Here is a 19,070-nt window from a genome sequence, read left to right on the forward strand (position 1 = left end):
ATTACACCCCACTTCTCTGATAGTGTATCACGCCACATTTTGAGATATCTTTATTATTTCCAAGCCATCACTTGGGATGAAATGAGCTTAAAAAGTGTGTCTTGATCCTAGGATTAATTTAGGCAAGCACCGTATCTCTTGCAGGAAGGAGGATGGCAGGGCTCCAGCTGAGGTTCAGTAGGAGTTAAAGGTACTTAGTTGGGCAGGAGGTGGGCTTGCACTGTCAGCCGTGCAAGGAGATGCTCAGCTCCGATACCAGCTTCATCTTGGCTGGTTACCAAGTAGGCTTGGCTGGATCCCCAGCATTCACAAAGTAATGTTATATCCATGTTGCTGTAATCACAGAACTAATCCTGGGCGTTCCTTAGCGTTCCACAAAGCTGAGCTGTTCTTTGCCCTTCAGAGACAGGACTAATGATTAGCTCCTGAGAGCAGCCTTTGGAGTTCTTGACCAATTTTAACCAAATAGAGCGGAAGAATAAGTGTCTCATGTCTGAAGTCCTTTTGGGTAGGAGTGCTGTTTGGGTGGCCTGCTGCATTCACTGTTTGTCAGCACAGATTTTGCTCTTAGTCAGCTGTAGTACTTCTGTTATGGAGAGTAAGACTTTTGCTTTTGGATCACTTTGCTTTCCACTCAGTACTGAAATCGTACCAATCCAGGAGAAAACAGCACGATGTAATTCACCTTTGTCTCTGCAAGCTTTGAAGCACAAGTGTACCAGCTGGAAGTGACAGCAGTGCTCAGGTTGAGTGACTGCTTTCTCACCAAAGGTGACTTCTGAACTGCAGGAGCAGGTTTGCTAGAGTGGCCCTGTCATTTGGGGCAGAACTGCGACTGATAATTGGTCGTAGGGTGAGGTCGTGTTTAAGGCTTTTTGGTATAGGATTTGTTTCTACAAGACTGTGCTGTGCTTAGTAAGAAAGGGGATGACTCAATTTTTTGAAACGATTTGTATTGGTTTGGATGTACATTGTGCCTGTACTGCTTGTTTCTGCAACTGTCTTGGGAGTTGCAACTTCAAGTAACGTGGCTGCCCTTTTTTCTGTGTACTCTTAGCAGTAGCACTCAACTACAGGCATAGGTATTTGGGGAGTATGTGGACAAGTAATTAGTAAATGTCATCTTGATCTGAGTGTTAAGAGAGTCACAGTAATACAGCTTTCTTTTGGGATCAGTGCAGGAGGATCAGTTTCTGACACGTGGTATAGATTGAACAGGAAGGTGGATTGGAAGAGTGGGATCTGTGTGCTGACTGTGATTTCCAGTGACAGCGTGGCATCGATACAGGGCTCAGTTAATGGTAAACACTGAAGCATCACTTAGGATCTTTTTTCTGTCTTTGAACACGGCTGCTTGTAGGGTCTGTCCTGAAGCCAACTGGCTATGAGTGGCCATTGGGTTTATGGGTACAAGCCAATCTGTCACATTTAAACAGAAATGCTGCTGAAGGGAAACAATAAGATAATTAACTTCATTTCTTTGGTTTTTTGTTTTTTTTTTTTGTTTTTCCCAGAGGTATGGAGAACTTGGTGGCTGGCTCCACCCTCCCTCCGCTTTTTGTAGATGAAGATGGATCTAAGGAAGGCAGTGATGCTGCTGCATCTGGGTAAGTGACTGCTTTCTTAACCATCTCTTCTCTCTTGAAAAGTTTTTTATTTGCAGAGATGTTGGTTTTAGAAAGAACTATACAGCATGTTGGAGATGGGCTGTATCAAGTGACTGTAGCGGCGCTTGCTGAGGAAATGATTTCTGGTAATGATAACTCATCACTGATCTCAGTCAGTCACTGAGAAACTGATGTTTTTCATTTTTGTCAGACTAACACTGCTTTTACAGATTGAAACAATGGCTTCTTTTAAAATCACAATGACAAAGTTAATAGTCTTTTAGGATTGTAGAATCATTAAGGTTGGAAAAGACTTCTAAGATCACCTTGTCTAACCATCAACACATCCACACTAAACCACGTCCCTCAATGCCACATCTAGCAGGTGCAGTGACTGCAAGGCACCAAGCAATAATGTTCAGACTTTGTAGACAGATAAAGCCCTGTAAAAATAGATATGGAGACATCTGCTTCAAATCTGAATTCACTTGTCTGGGACTTCAGACTTGCTGGTCCCAAAGGGAGGCACGTGTTCCAAGTAGGTTTGTACTAAGGAGGTGTTAAGAGTTGTGAATGAGTTTTCATCAACTTCCTCTGCAGTGGCTACATCCCATTGAAATCTGTCTTATGAATATGGTTTAGAAAGCTTCCCTGGTAAGGAGGAACAGATAGAAAATCTGAAATGTTTTTCAAGCCATGCCAATGATTCTGAGAAACTGTATTGTTCCATTTTCTTTTTGATGTGTACGGGACATCATTATAGGAGCATGGATGATTTTTCCCTTCTTGTCTCTCTAATTGTTAGTAATATGAACTCAATCTGATATCTGAAAGTCAGGCACGGGTCTCTAGCTCTTATTTCTTCACTGGTAATTATGCTTTGATTGCTGATAAGAGTGGGTAATGAAAATATGCTATTTAAAGGCAAATTTTCCCATAGGCATTCAGTTAACAACTCTGTTAATATCTTGGTTTTCAAGAGCTGTATTCTGTATTAGCTGGAACCCCCTTTTTAATATTTAACACGTTTGATGTGTTTGTAATTAGCTGTAGAGCTGGGTAAATGGCCAAGGTAGACTTGTAGCATATACTATTGTAGTAATTTTTGTGAATGCAGCAGCACAAGGCAAAGTAACACGTAGCCTGGCTAAGTAAGGAATTAGAAGCTGAGAGGAGCCCCAAAATTGTACGTTAATTTGCCCACTGAGAACAGGGAGAACATCTCAGTGTTGCCCCCAAAATATGTACTTATCCTTACATGCTCACCTCCAGAACCTGTTCTTTGTGTTGGCTTCTGTACAGCTTGCCCTTTCTTAAAAATGGTTGATAGACACAGCTGTTGCAGCAAAATGAAATAGTGCCCATTCAGGAGCCTCTTGGGACCTAGGTTTGTTTGTGCTTTAAGTGCTCACGTGCATCAACAGGAGATTATGCTGAATGAAATTTAATCCAAAATCATACACAACCACTACACTTTAAGTGTAGTTGTAGAGAAATACATTAAATGTATCTAGGAAGGTGCATATTAGAGAAGATTAGACTTTTTATTTCAAATTTCTTACTGTTTTTTTGTGTAGATTCATGCTTTTTGATTCAAACGCTGATTTGCTTGACAGCTTGTGTAATCAAAAGCTTCAGAAAAAGTGAGACAAAATAACACTTCAAAAATCAAGCTGGCTTTCATAGTAACTGTGGTAACTGCAGCAGTTGTTTGGATGGAACAGCCAGTTCCTCAAAAGTGACTTTTTTGAAATCTTTTTCATGATGACATCGGAACAGAATATATTTGCAATGTTTTTGCATGTTTTAAAAGATTAGGAAGGAAGTGATTTAGCAATGCAATGATTATTTTTTTCTTTTCCATTCTGTGCTTTTTCAGATTAGCTCATTCTGAGGGTTCGTTCACTGGCGGAGCTTCGCAGCCTGTGAACAACCCGGATTTGGTGGAGGATTTGTCACAGGTTCAGCAGCTGCAAAATGAGTCTACTAACACTGCTGAAAACACTGAGCAGAAACCTGAGGAGGAGGTGAGGTGAAATAATGGTGACTTGGAGCTCTGTCATTGTTCTGTCTCCCCTAATGAGATTATTTTTTTGATAGGATCACAAATTGTCAGCTGTGTGCCATTTTCATCTTGTGGTTCTCCCTGGTTATTTCTCTGCTGTTGCATAATGGCACGTAGCCGATGACAGCTGACAGTTGTACTGCACAGAGGGCATCTCAAGTGTCTGTCATTGCTAGGATGGGCCTCAGAACTGGTTCTGCCTCTGCTGTTTGGGAAGACTGTATGTTCCACTGCCACCATTTATTTCTTCTGTTGCGGGGCAGAAAATTGAGACTGCTGCACTCATCTGGGAGTAATGGATGTCTTGGAAAGCATTATGCTCACTTCTTGAGGCTGCCGTGTGTGTACTGCCCCACACTGAGACTTGATGAGTAAATCATGAAGGAACTGACACTTGACGTGAAAGTGGTTGTGGTATTTTGATAGATGCACTGATATTTCTCCTTGTAGTGTCTTCAGCCGCGAGCTCCTCTTGTTTAAGGAAGTGCTAAAATTCCAGAAAGGGAACTGAAACTGACATGACAGCAGGAGCATTGATTTGGGGAGAGATTAGAAGGATTGAAATAGTTTTTTGTACACAGTATAAAAAAAATAGTGCTGTCCAGAGATTACTACATGGTGATATGAAGCCAGGAGAATGAGTGATAATTATGTGATTCCTTTGAACTGTGCACCACAGGAAAATTGTAGTGTTCCTTCCTTTGAGTTTGTTGGTCTCTTTATTGGAGATGGTTGCTGGAAAAGAAAGCCTAAAGAGCAGGCTGGAATACAAAACCTACATACTGTTCTGTCACCCACATTTTGGGCACACAGTGCACAAAGGCAAAAGCTTGGGAAGGTGCAAAACAGCTACGTAGTTTACAGTAATCAAATAATGCAGATTCTTCTAACATGATGCAGAGGCAAAAGCTTTGGGACAGCCGGGGGGAAAGAACTGTGAGCTGGAACAAAAAAATAAAGATAAAATACTTGCAGTTGCATCAGAGAGTGATAGTTTCATGAGTTATTGCTCCTTTTAGTTTTGTAGCAAAAACTGATGCAGTTATTACTGTGTTGTCCCATTGAACCAGGAGTGATGCACAACTCCTCATAGTCAGACTTCTTGTCTGGCTTTGCTTAGAGGAAAGTCAGAATTGCTCTAAGGTAAGACTTGAAGAACATCCATGGCAATGGCAAGGATGTATTGCAGCAATATCCTCCTGATAAAAATGCTTGAGAAATGAATATTTATTCTTTTCTTTGTTGGTAATTCTTTTTTCTTGCAACCTGAATTTCCTTTCATTTCCATTTTGCAGCAGCAAAGAACTAAACGAGGAGGCTGGGCCAAAGGGAGAAAGAGAAAGAAACCTCTTAGGGACAGCAATGCCCCCAAGTCCCCCCTCACAGGGTACGTGCGCTTCATGAACGAGCGCAGGGAGCAGCTCCGAGCAAAGAGGCCCGAAGTCCCTTTCCCTGAGATCACCAGGATGCTGGGCAACGAGTGGAGCAAACTGCCTCCTGAGGAGAAACGGGTACCGTTCCACTGCCTTTCCCTTGTTGGAATGTGATGGTTGCTAAATGAAAATGTTGTTGTTTAGTGAGGAGGTTGACACTGCCTTTTGATTAAGCTTGAGTTTAGGAATGTTCTTCACAATAAGGGCTGCAGGTCCTACAGAGTTTACATAACAAACCCTGCTAAGGCCATAACGTGTCATCCCAGTGTGGCTTGAGGAGAACTCACTCTTCTAGATAATGCAAGAATATATTCAGAACAGTGGCAAGTGCTCTACTGAGACATTCCATTGCTGATGCAGTTCATCTAAATAAACTTGTGTTGTACCTAACTCAGATACACCTGGGGCCTGCCAGCTTCCAAAGCTGTCGGAAAGATGGGGCTGATGTTTTTTCTCTGTGACTGAGGAGAATTTGACAGGTTTTCAGAACTGCTGGAAGGATTTATTTTTTTTAAACTTATCAATGCATGTGGGTCGCTCTGAAAGTAATGCCTCCTGTGTATCCCTTTGGTAACTACAACAGATACAAAGAGCACAATGACACTTGTTGATAGAGCAAATTCTCAGCTACAAAAGTCTTTTTCAACATTGTCACAACCACTGGCTGTGTGTTTTCAGCAGTGATGAACAAGAGCCTGCATGCTGCACTTGAACAACTCTGCACCAGTGGAGGTGATGCACTGTTTCAAAGCTGCTGTAACAGTGTTGCTACCGAAACAAAACACACCACCTGCTGCATCACTCTCCTCTGCACTGTTTGGTCTTCATTATGTTCAACAAGCACTGATGAATTGTCAGTTGGTGGCACTTCTTCCACGTGGAGGAATTCAATTCCATACCTTTGTTTCATCTGCACTTTCATGTCAGAGGCCGTTTTCGCAGACTTCTGCTCTGCTGCCATCCATTGCACTGTAACAAAATGGAACAGAATATTGGTAGAGATGTTCAACCTCTGCTATGATACCAACATCACAGATCACAGAATCACAGAATCACAGAATCACCCGGGTTGGAAGGGACCCCAAGGATCATGTAGTTCCAACCCCCCTGCCTAGCAGGGCCACCAAACATACACATTCAGATCAGGTTGCCCAGGACCCCGTCCAGCCTGGCCTTAAACACATCCAAGGACGGGGCATCCACAACCTCCCTGGGCAGCCCGTTCCAGGGCCTAACCACTCTCCTAGTAAAGAACTTCCCCCTAACATCCAACCTAAATCTTCCCTCCTTCAACTTAAAACCATTTCCCCTAGTCCTGCTGTTGTCAGCCCTTTTGAAGAGTTGACTCCCCTCCTGGCTGTAGGTTCCCTTCAGGTATTGATAGGCTGCAATGAGGTCACCCCGCAGCCTTCTCTTCTCCAGGCTGAACAAGCCCAACTCCCTCAGCCTGTCCTCATAGGGGAGGTGCTCCAGCCCCCTGATCATCTTAGTAACATATCTGCCTCTGATGTCGTGGGCCAACATAATAAAGCAGGTGTTACTTTTGGAGCAGCCCTTATTTATAAACACTTGGTGTCTTGGATTAAGACCAACAGACCTCACAGGATAGCTTAGTAAAGAAAACAGTTCAAGTGAGTAAAGTTTTGCACAGTATTTTAGTACTGTTTGCCTTGGAAAAAAAATGAAGTCAGTATGACAGATGGGATGTTAGAAGCTACATATTCCAGTTTCTGTACGTATTACCTTAGAAAAAGTGTGTTTTTCACCCTTCAGTCAGTGGTCTTCTGCACTGTCTCATATGTGAATGAAGACCAAGTCAGTGCTGGGGCTGTACTTCATTCTGGAGTGGGCCCTGTTTTTGCTAATGGATGTTTTACCATCTACACACGGTTTCCATTTGGAGATTACAGCAGCATCAGGTTATACTGGGAATGAGCTATGAATTAATATGTTTAAGCTTTGTTTTTTTTTAATTAAGACAGCAAAGATTAATTAAAGGCTGCTGCTTCAGAAACCCTGAACTCTTGTTGAAACAGAGCAACCTTATTTTTGTTGTCCTACATGGTGAAATATGTTATGAGGTGTACGAACCTGTACTAGAAAACTGTGATGTCCATCTAGCAGACAGTATAGCAGAACGTGCTGTTCTAAAATGCAAGAGGAGAAATTTAACTCAGTTACTGTGCTCTTTCAGCAGTCACAGTGCTGGAGATGGAAAAAAGGGATTAATGTCATATGGAAGAATTCAATGCCCAAAAGCAATGCAGCCCAGCATCAGCACTCTAATCTAGGACATGAACTGTCGCCTCAGCAGGGTCAATATTCCAAATGCATGGAATATATAATGGTTAGGTAAATTGCCACGATGATTTCATGAAAATGCAAGTCATAGCACGTGACTGAGTTTGACTCTGATTCAGTGCTTCCGTTGAATTTTAAGCTCCTGTAGAGGGGAGGGTTCGGAAGCAGCTATTTCTTGAAAAGATCTCACTAACTAAGAATTGTGACTACTCCTTAAATGGTATTCTGCTCACTTCTTCCCCTAAACAATCCTCTAGTTAAGCTCCTTCCGTTACACAGATATGTGAAACATCTGCAGGCCACAAAAGAATTAATTTTCTTAGCCTAAATACAGGTGGCTTAAATTGATAAATCCTTGCAGGCTTGTGCTTTGCTGATAACCACGTTGCTTTATTCACTTCTCAGATGAGGGGTGAGGTGTGAGGTTGTAGAATGGTGCTGCTTTTGTCTATTGAGAGCATGAAAACAGGTGTATTGGAACCTCAGTGTTACGCTTCTGAACCTTAAATCATGATCTGTTAAGAATGCATTCTAATTGATTGCATTTAATCCTGACCACTGTCAGGCAGTTCTTAAGCTTGTATTTTATAACGTGTAGGTGTGTAATTCTGTTGAACTGAGTGGCCTAGCAGCAGGTCATCTCAACAACACAACACAAAAAAGGGGATGGCAGAGGACAGTAATTTTATCCAGGAACTTTAACCCTTTGCATCTTCCACATTCTCGTTTCTGCACTCCTTCCCTGTTCGAGTCAGTGAGATGGATCAGCACTTCCTCGGACAAGTTGTTTTCCTTCCCTTCCTCCAGAAGGGGAGGGAACTCCCTGAACCTCTCGGACTTTTCTGTTTCAGCGATACCTCGATGAAGCAGACAGAGACAAGGAGCGTTACATGCGAGAACTGGAGCAGTATCAGAAGACTGAAGCCTACAAAGTCTTTAGCAGGAAAGCACAGGACAGACAAAAAGGCAAATCACACCGGCAAGGTATTGATCGAGACAAAAATGTACTCCTAGCTAGAAGAGAAGATTCCCAGTTGGACATGTAGCCAGACATTTGCTTAAAGCTTGTCAGTGATAAAGTGTTCTTTCTATGGCATTGGTCTCTACTGTGTCTGAAGTGATTAGATTCATGTGGAATTAACTGTGTCTAGATTTTATGGGAGGATGTGCATTAAAAGCATCCACAATTAGACACAGGTTCTGTATGACTTGTTAGGAAAGTTGCACGAGTTTCCTCTCTACCTGTTGTGCAACTGCTATAATTTTTGGTAATTTTCTCAAATCTTAGGTATTCTGAAGGATTACTTTTTTCTTTTTCAGATGGAGCAAGGCAGCCAGTCCACGATCATGAGGTAAACCTCTTCATTCTGTACTTTAGTTTCTGCTGTGTTACAGGCTGAATGTGCAGAATTGTTACTATGGAATTTTTCAAAGCAGAAAAATCTGTAACTTCCCCCATATTTTCTTAAATTGGAAACTCTGGGGTAAAATAGACACAAAGCTTGTGACCTTGATAGACCTTCCAGCGTTACCCCTGTAGGCTGTTGTTTTGAGGTACTGATTTTTCTGCAGCAACGTGAATGCTGTGACTTCCTTGAGAGGAAAATAACGTAGCCAAATCACTGGGAGAACTCTCACAAAACTCCTGCCCCCACCCCCTCCCACACACTCTTTGCATATGTAAATACTGGAAGAGAGTAATGAATGTCTGGAGATGAGGTGCCTGTAGATGGTGAGAACTATCGCAAACCTCCTGGGTCTTGGCTGACTGTTGTCTCTCTTCTCATGCAGTGTTTGAGCTTTCTCTCTCCAGTTGTTTTTCTAGGGCAACAGAACTTCTCTCCTCCTTTTCAGTAAATGCAAACAAAAACAATGAAAAATCCTGTTTATGCACAGCCTCTTCATTTCATTTCTAAGCAGTAGGCTGTACTGAAAGATCTGTTTTCCTTTGAGGGTTTGTTTTTTTTTTTGCCATGGGAAAGCAATCAAGTTGTTTCTTACTACATTAATTACAATAGTGACAAGGATGTGCACCGCTGAGAGGCAACTACTGCTCTCATCTACTTTAAGGAAAAGAAGTTTCATTTCCAGGAAAATGCTTTGCTAGCATGTTTGTGGTGGTTTTCATTAACTCTTAAAGGCAGTGCTTGCGTTAATATCTACAAGTGCACAATCCCCAGCTTTTCTGATCTGCCTTTTTTTGCATTTTTTATGCAGGTCGTTAAATAGTACAACCTTCCATGTGCAAAGAATGAGTCAAAAAAAATTTAGACTGCTTTTAGAAGTATATGTTCACTCAAATCATTACTGGAAGCAAGACTATAGCTTCATGTCTTGCTACTTTATTAGCATTAACTATTATCTTTGTGATTAGTAGCTAGGATTTGATGAAATTGTATCTTGAGACTGCATAGCAACCTTAAAGTTGTGGAAACCTTTCTTTTTCTCCTTGCTCCACTCAGATGATCATGATTTATTTTCTGGAAATCTGTTGAGCTCATTGTAAATATTATATATGGAGGTGGCCTCCAAAAAGAGTTGCAGTGAACAATTCAAATAAGTAATATTAACTACAATAAGAGCAACAAGAGGATGAGGCTTAGGAAGTAAGAATCAACTTCTAAAATGCAGATGGAACCACAAAAAGCACGAAGAAACCTTCTCAGAATGCTCACCTGTTGGTTTGGGATGGAACATCTGTCTTCCTTCGAATCCTAGATTCATGAACATGGCATACAGCAGTATATAAAACAGCTATGAATTCACATCAGCAGGGACAGAACCATTGTTACTGTTCTCCATTGTTGTGCTATTGCTGCTTTTCTCGGGCTGTCTGCCTTGGGCTGTGTAGATCTAACTTCATGCTGTCAGTTAGAGCGTCGTACTAGCAAGATCTCAAAGATTTCTTCTCAATTCTTGTCCATTAGACCAGCTAGAATCTACAGACTTTGAAGATAGGCAGATGGTTATCTGGCTGTATTGCCACTATGAGCACACAAGCAGAAGACATTACTCTGATGAGAACATTTATTATGTAGCACATCTATGATATCTGTACCTTTGCACCTGACTAAGAGAGGATGGATTTAAACCCTGTCAAATCTCATCTTTCCCTTTACCATACTTCACCATTTCTCTCAAATTTTCACTTTGTTGAAGATCAACCTCAGTTTTAATAACGAGGTGAGAACAGCATTACTAGTTGATATTCTTATTTAAGACAAAAGATTGAAACAGTTTTGATTCTCTTTTTAATTTGGGGGGTGGCAAAATGATATGCAGCCTAAGCAGGTTGTGTGTTTTAGTATGAGGTAATCAGAACTTTGATTTTAATCTTGAGTGAACCTTAGAGAGGCTTAAGTGTTTCTGAGCTCTCAAGAGGATCTTCATGTTGGGTAATGTGTTCTGTAATGGAAAAGCACTGATGACTTTCATTCTTGCTCTTTTGTTCAGTAGAAATTATTGTTGCCTTTCAGAAGCTAGGGGAGTTTTATCTATTTATTTATTTACTTATTTATTAAGGAAGCTTTATCTTATCCTGCAGCACTGCAGGCAGAATACCCGGTCTTTTTCACAGTGCCCTCTCTTCTTCTTTCTATCTTCCAGGAGCCAGTGCTGAGCGAGGCAGCACATCTTTGCATATGGGTAGCAATAATAGAGATAAATAATCTCAAACGGATATCTCACAAGTGTTTTCTCCAAGTTTCAAAGCTGTCAATGTTACTTAGTGGACGTAATTTCCCTAATTGTTTCTCTGCCTCTGGTTTTGGTCTCCCTTCTCTTTCTGTTTTCTTGATTAAAACTGTTTCATTAGTTCCTGAACATGAGCAGTATTACTCTCTTCTCTGTAGAAAGAAGCAGACACAAAAGAGAGATCTGTTTTTGATATCCCAATATTCACAGAAGAATTTCTGAATCACAGTAAAGGTAAGTTAAGCTTCTGCAAGGTGCCTCTTCACGTTTTCCAGAGTTCTTGCTGTGTGCTGTCCCACCTCAGCTAAATGATGACTTGGGTGTAGGTGGTTAATGTTTCTGATATTACTTTACCTCTGTATAAACACAGTGGCTGCAACAGAAGTTGTTCTTGGCTTTGTCTTTTGAAACTGCCCTTTCTGGAGAATGGTGCTGATGTTTGAATTCTGTTTGTCGTTATTCCAACTGTTCCAAGCTGGAGCTGCTGTTCTGTAGGATAAAGAAACACCCAAGACATGGCATGATGATAATTCAGGCTGGTTAGCAGTATTTTGTTTTCCTTGACACATGGAAGACTCCACTGGCTCATTTTCTGCTACCGTATTTGGTTTTGGCAGTTGCATGTAGTGAGAGCTGAAGATGTTTTTGCCAGAGTTCCTGGAGGCTTTTTCTTAACTGAACAGACTTCAAATTGAGATATTCTTGCTGATGATCAATAGAATTGTATTCTTGTAACTGTTATCTTGTCTGTAGGCCTTAGTGCTGCTGCTAGGATACATCACACTGAATGCATTTGATCAGTTGCACTGTTCACTTGTGCTCCTGTGCTTTGCATGTCTTTTAATTTTTGGCGACAGATAAAATCGGTGCTACTTTAATACTTGGGTGTTATTTTGGCACTTCTTTGCACTCCTTGGTATTTTGCTTTTTCTGTCTGCAACCTAAAACCATGCAGTCTTTAATCATCAGTTGGACACTTCAGAACATCCTACTTTTGCCTGCCAGTCACAGTTGTTTTCTTGACAATGGCTTGATATCGACAGCACGTGAAGCCGAGCTGCGACAGCTGCGTAAATCCAACATGGAGTTCGAGGAGAGGAATGCTGCTCTGCAGAAACACGTTGAGAGCATGCGTACAGCAGTGGAGAAACTGGAGGTGGATGTAATCCAAGAGCGTAGCCGCAACACGGTGCTGCAGCAGCATTTGGAGACCTTACGGCAAGCGCTCACAACCAGCTTTGCCGGAGTCCCGCTGCCAGGTAACACTTAGTTTTTCTTAGGACTCTCTGCTCAAGTTAAAATGTAATTTCTAATGTTTACGTATTTACAGAATTTACAGCAAGTGGCCAACTGTTGTAATTCTGTGGTATTGGCTATTCCAGAGTTTTTCTTTTATAAAGTTCTAGAATCATCAAATGCATACAGCGGAAGGTTTATCAGCCGTGCTTAATTTCAGTGTATTTTTTTTCTTACTACTCTTATTCTTTTATTCCTAACAAAGTCAGGCATTCAGTCTTTGCTCTCTTTCACTTGTCTGTGGAAAAAGTTACTAGATAGAAAAGATAGGACCTACAAATTGCTTGATTTAAAAGAGGGGCTGTACCTGTCGTGTCAGATGCCAGGGAATTGCTTAGATGCCCAACTGAAGGAGTGTTGTAATTAGCTCTGAGACACAAACCAAGGAAAGCCCAGCTTTGTTAGTCCTGATATCCTTGGAACTGCTCGCTTTGGAGTTAAGGCATACATACTACTTCATTGAATCTGTCACTGGAAGAGGTGCGTGGCATAAGCAGCCCTATAGCAGTTGACACGTTGCCCTTAAGAGTTCTAATTTTTGGAATTGCTTCAGTCATGCAAGTGTTCAGTGGCTCGTTTTGCTATGTTAACAATAGGTAGTGGGGAAACACCCACGATGGAAACTATTGACTCCTACATGAATAGGCTGCACGGCATCATTATGGCGAACCCACAGGAGAACGAGAACCTCATAGCCACAGTCCGGGATGTGGTGAACAGACTTGAACGCTAGTGACCAGGTAAGTGCTTGCTTACTCCTAGGCTGCTTTTGCTTGGCTTCTCCTCTGTACCTCTGGCATTTGTTCTTGTGCTGATTCTGGTGCTGATAACTGCACTGAACAGTCTTTTTTTATTTTTACTCAGTGCTGTAAGAGCAGGTTAACTTAATGAAAGTCAAATGGAGCTGAAAGTATTCAACAGCACTAAAGGGCTCTTAAATTCAATTCTCCAAGAGCATTCTATAATGGCATAATTAGCTCTTTTGTCCTGTTATTCAGTGTATCTCTGTAAGGTGAATAAGGACTTTGACAGAATGCTGTAAAAAAAAAAAAAAAAAAAAAAAAAAAAAAAAGGGAAAATTATTATTTAAATTTTAGTGATAGGGTATTACATTTAGAAGAAGATGAGCTTTTTGAATAAGGTAAATTTGAAGAATTCTGTTTCGTTGTATCATCTGCTGATCACATAGGAATCTTATCTGCCTCAGAGGGTACAGGTGAACTGATGTCTATTGTAAACTGAAAGTGCACTACAGCTACCAAGTTGGCAGCACCTGCAGTCAAACTCTTCTGGCTAGGAAGGTTTGTATCTTCATGAAGCGCTGATGGCACTCAGGCTTGATGTAGCATTTGCTGAGATGAATGACCATATGGTTTATGCGTAGATTATTCCTGAGCTCATGATTTTTCACTTTTGCTTCTGTTCAACAGCTTAGGAAATTGTAACGAGGAGCAGAGTAAAAAAACAAATCCACAAAGAAAAATCAGCCTTTCTGAATTGCCATGCTTCCTTGCATTTCCCACACTTGCTTCCCTCCACCCCCATGTTGTGGTCATTAGCTGCCTGCCCGGTTAAACCACACGGTTGTTTGCTCACTCTCCCCATGCTTTCCCAGCGGGATGGGAAGAGAATCGGGGGGGGAAGTAGAATTCATGTGTTGAGGTAAAACTATTGCCAAGATAAAGAAAAGGGAAAAAAAAGATAATAGCTATGACTGCATCTATATATGAATGTACATAACAAGTGATGCACAGGCAGTTGCTCGCTACTCCTGACCACTGCCCAGCTAGCCTCCCAGCAGTAGAAGAGTGAGATGAAATCCCACCCCTTCAGAACTCCTGCATGATGTCAGGTGGTACAGAACATCCCTGTGGCCAGATTGAGTCAGCTGTCCTAATTCTGTTCCCTCCCAGCTCCTTGGGCCCTTTGCTGTGAAGGGCCTTGGCTCTGCACAGTGCTGCTTAGCAGCAACTATCAACACTGTTGTGTTCTCTTAGAACCAAAACATAGCATCACACCAGTCACTCTGAAGAAAACAGTTCCATCCCAGCTAAAACTACGACACCCTGTAATGCACAGCACCAGACAGCCGTTAGGAATTTGCCTATTTCTATTTTACCTGCATACATACCTGGATTCTTTGTCAGATCAACTGCTGTGTTCAGAAATGCAATTAAAATGAGTTTAGACCATCTGCAAATACAGAGAGAGAAATTTTCATCCATTCTGATTCTGACCTTTTGTGATACTGTGTAGAACAGCTAATTACACATTCCTCATTATAGGATGCCTTAAGCTAAAAGATCTTGTCCTTCCAGAGGGTAGCCAGATGGAAAGGACTGTAGTTGTAAGGGATGATCGAGTTCCCAGCAGAATAAAGAGGTTTTACTGCTGCTGTTTGTGAAGGGGAACAGCGTGTTGACCCATCTCTGGGATTTTTTGGTAGCTCATCAACCTCCTCATTTTTGTATACTGTTTTCTAACTGCATTCTGAGCTCAGAAAGAGATGTAGAGGATGGGGGGAGGCTTTACAGAGGGTATAAAAGGGAAAGTAGTTTCTCATTAGTGAGTTATTAGAAGGGTGTGCCAGACCCTGAATCAATGTTTGTCCTTTAAGCACCTTGCCAGAAGAAGTATATCTCAAGGCTACTGAATCTAGACTTAGGTTTTCATGTCATGGGGATTCTTATTTCCTAAATAATGGATGTTTTCTGGTTTCCTAAAAATGCAAGTGTTTTCCTCTTGGTTATGCTGGATTTAGCTTTAATTGGTTTGAGGAAAAAAAATTACTGCTTTGGAGTCCTTCTTTTGACTCTATAATTAAAAAGTAAAACTGCATCCCTCTTTCCCCCTCCCCGATACTTTCCCTACTTTCAGCAGCAAAACACTGAGGCAATTAAAACTGTGATTAATAATCATCTAGTTTCATTATACAAATCCGTGCATGTAACTGGTTTTAAGGTGGTCTACTAAATTCATGGGGCTATCACACCGATGCTGACTTGGCAGTTATTTTGTGACAAATCTTAGAAGGGAAGAGGTTGGCCATTAGGGGTGCAAAGCCAGAAGAAAAGTAGGGCTTCCACACAAGAGAAGAGAAGCTGTGAAAGATTCAGCTGCCATCTGATAGATTGTAACAGCAGACTGTCATAATTATCCCTTCGCATATAATTTATGTTAATTCTTCTAAATGTCATCTCTATCAACCAAATGGCTCTGATGGAGGTTGAGACACGTTACAAATCAATTTCATGGAAAAAAATGCCTTCATGATGATAGTCTTTGAAAAACTATGCTTTACAGAATGGAGATGGCTTTTTTTTGGTGGCTCAGGTGCTTTTCTTAGTGACTGTTTGACTGTGCTGTTGTTGGTGACTGTTGTTGCTTTTCTGTACTATGTGGTGAAGATACGTTTTTTGTGCAGGCAGTTTATGGGAGGGGAAGAGGAAGCTTTTCTTATTCAGCCCTGTTCTTTGAGTGGAAGTTACAAAAACAGGAGGAATTCTGGTATTGTTCTCTCTGTTGGCTTCTGTGCAGTACTTCTCAATATTGTGCTTTCAGATGCATTATCCAAAAATAATGCCATGGTGTCCTGTTCAATCCAGGCAGCTTGTAGCCTTCTAACACTTATTTTTGTGTTCCATCTGCAGGTCTCGTGGTCCGGGGATACTTGACAAAACTTCTTTGGCCAGTGTGGAATATGAAGCCATGAGGGAGAGACTAGGGGTGGGAGGCAGAACTGCAGGTTTGTCCTGGTCCCTGCCTTTGTGGTTTGTCAGTGGGACAAACAGATGCATTAAAAGGTCTTAAGAAGCCACGGATATCACCCACTAAACATTTTGGAACTGTCCTCTATGTAAACCCTTAAATGCATGCAACTTCTGTGCAATCTTCAGTTTTGTATTAATTCTGCTAGATGTGAGGGTGCATATGTTCTGTGGACTTGCTGACTATGGAGATGAAACCTCTGTGAAATGAAGTCAGCTTGCATGTTGTAGTAACAACTTGTGTTACACTGCTTATGTCTTCTAGTGTCTTTCAGTTTGTTTTCATGTTTATCTTGTGAAATTACCTTCCTCCATTTTAGTTTTCTTTTCACCTTTTTGTCTGATCCTTTCATACCGGATAGCAGTGCTTGTGTTCTTCGCTGCAGTGGGCAGTCTTCCTTGGTGCACTGTCTTGTCCTCCCCTGCCTGTCATGTTTACATAAGCTAATCTTCAGCAGAGCTCTGTTTTCTGTGTTAGCCTGCAACTTCAACAGTATGAGTTTGCTTGAGACTGGCTGCAATTGGAATTTTGTGACTTGATTCTACCAGGAGAGGGACTTCTTCCTTTTCTACAGCACCTGCCTTGCACACAGCAACCTGCCCTTCTGTGCAGCCCCGCTGTAATCGCTTGAAAACATTTGGGAGGAATGTTTTACTGCAACATAGATCTGAGATAGTCAAGGTAAAGAGTGAAATACTAGCTTTTCACAATTGGCTGGGAAAATAGAAATCTCCATTTTAAGCTGCCACAGAACACAGTTTGCCTTTCCTCTGATGCGTTGCTGGCTCTAATTTAGTTGTCTGCTTACTTTCGAAGAGAATGATCTCACAGTGAGAGTAGTATTCTATATAGAGATAAATGGGCAGGGAATTCTGTTTTCTTCTACCCTTTTGAAATTGGTGCTGGAAAGCAGTGTGCCTGGAAGCAGCACATGTATTTTTGAATGAATTATTATTGCAGAGAAGGTTACTGGCAGCTGGGCCCACGTAGCAGCCCATGGTATTCTACGTTACGGCACATAAGTGCTCTTTGACTTTTGTACAGGTAAAGTGCAGTCTGTGAAGCCCATATCATTCAGAATATCATGTTCCTGTGTGACCTAAACGACCTTTTATTTGCATAAGGTAGAACTTGGCACACTAGAGACCGATTTTTCTGAGCTACGGCTGCACCTCTTGTCCAAGATGGCGCCTACTGTCTGCACTGTCTGCAAATCGTTTGCTGTCCTTTGATTCCTGTCATATTTTGAATTCAGGCTGTGGTTGAGCACCTGTTGGACATCTGTGAGCTTAATGGTAATGATGGAAATGTGCTTTTTCCACGTGACAATCTTGCTCCTCCTTCAGAAATCTTTCAGGTTTTCTGTGTTATGAATTAGAGGTTGCTTTTGTTACTTGAGTGCATTGCAGTTGGGATTGCTTTCGTGTGTGTATAAGGCAAGTATTTGAAGATTAAACAGCGGTTTCTTTTTTCCCACACAACGTACACAGACTTCATGCTTGCCTGAAGCCATCTCCAGGTCATCATCTTGTATGTCAGGTCTCTGCTTTCTCATGGACTTCCTGCTGTAGCCAAGCAGCAAGGATTTTCGTGTATATTCAAGTCTTCCTTTACGGAGGAAACTCCTTTCTCTTGTCTTCAAGCTCACTATCAAGACTGTATAAAAAAGAACCTTGATTTGCTGAATTGACCTCCGTTATTTTCCGTAATGTGGATGAGACCAACTGATGTTGACATGAAATTTTTAGTGGACTCTATGACAAATGTATGGGGAAGAAATCCTATGGATTGATGTCTTCAGAAGACACTCATACCTTCCTCTCATTTGCATGTCTGGATTTGTAGCATTAGTGATGTTCTGCTTGGATTTAATTGTGGCCAAAATGGACCGCATAGCAAAAAGTTGATTCATGAAATTCTAAAGCTGTCTGTGGCATCTGGCCTGCTATATCCCATCAAGATTCCCGAAATTATTCTGTAGGGTGACAGAAGGATGCACTTCCAGCCTATGACATCACATCCCATAAATAAGGTACGGGTGGCTGCAGGCTGCCCTGCTTACATGAGTTCAGAACAACCATCAGCTTGTGGCATACTGCGAATACATCGTTCTGTTGAGTAGCATGTAAGCATTCCAGGATGGAAAATGGAAGATTAGATTTTTTACTGGAGGTTGACAAACCTTTTGATTTTCCCATGAGGAAGGAGGGGCAGTGTTAAACCCATCTGTGGAAAAAGTAATTTCTTGCTTACCACTGATACACCAATTAATGTTTTGTCTCATTAAGAGGCATCTTATTGACCCCGATCAACCCTATAAAAATGGATTTTGTCTTTCCAGTGTTTCTGAGTGTCACTTCAGTTTACATTTTTCAGTGTTTGCTGATGTGGAAACAAATGAAAGTGTTGGTGTCAAGGACAGGAGCAGGATAAAATGTTTTCATCACTTGAAGAAATGTTAAGAGAAATATGTGAAAACAGAATTCAATTACTTGGATTAATGTGTTTGGAATTGTTGAGATGCCAATTTTTTCTGTAAAACGCTTTTGTAATTAAATTTTTGGAGTCCTGTTGTTTTTAAGAAGTTGATGTGCTTGTTTGACACTTGCCTCATTAAAATCCATTCTGATTCAATTTTAAATGCTTTTCTGTGAAAGAACTATTAGGATTGCTTTTTTGTGTGTGAGAAACTGTTGGCTCTGTGTTAATCTTTGAGAGGAAGTAATGATAGAGATGTTCCTTCTCTCTTTTCTTCCCAAATGTATCCCCCTCTGAAACAAGGAAAGGAGCTGGTTGTTTGTAGTGATGGGAACTTTGGTGATTGTGTGCTAATAAACAGCAGGGTGCTTCCTGTCAGCTTTGGCCCCCAACCTGAGCAGCTTATCGACTGTCATCCCTTTTTTGACA

General features: G+C 41.4%; 1 protein-coding gene across 4 annotated transcripts in view; it reads left to right on the plus strand.

Moving 5' to 3' along the window:
• The window catches only part of HMG20A (high mobility group 20A), a 37,815-nt gene extending 19,018 nt beyond the window's left edge, over positions 1–18,797 (plus strand). For all 4 annotated transcript variants that reach the window (XM_048956556.1, XM_048956557.1, XM_048956554.1 and 1 more), the window contains exons 3-11: positions 1,515–1,607; positions 3,487–3,634; positions 4,968–5,183; positions 8,258–8,390; positions 8,727–8,758; positions 11,258–11,333; positions 12,143–12,358; positions 12,992–13,135; positions 16,046–18,797. In XM_048956556.1, coding sequence (XP_048812513.1) covers positions 1,519–1,607; positions 3,487–3,634; positions 4,968–5,183; positions 8,258–8,390; positions 8,727–8,758; positions 11,258–11,333; positions 12,143–12,358; positions 12,992–13,128 — 1,047 coding nt within the window. In that variant the 5' untranslated portion in view covers positions 1,515–1,518 and the 3' untranslated portion in view covers positions 13,129–13,135; positions 16,046–18,797. The remainder of the gene's footprint in view (positions 1–1,514; positions 1,608–3,486; positions 3,635–4,967; positions 5,184–8,257; positions 8,391–8,726; positions 8,759–11,257; positions 11,334–12,142; positions 12,359–12,991; positions 13,136–16,045) is intronic.
• Positions 18,798–19,070: the final 273 nt, after the last annotated feature.

This window comes from Lagopus muta, chromosome 10 (genome assembly GCF_023343835.1).
Source record: "Lagopus muta isolate bLagMut1 chromosome 10, bLagMut1 primary, whole genome shotgun sequence".
NCBI classification, from domain to species: Eukaryota; Metazoa; Chordata; class Aves; order Galliformes; family Phasianidae; genus Lagopus; species Lagopus muta.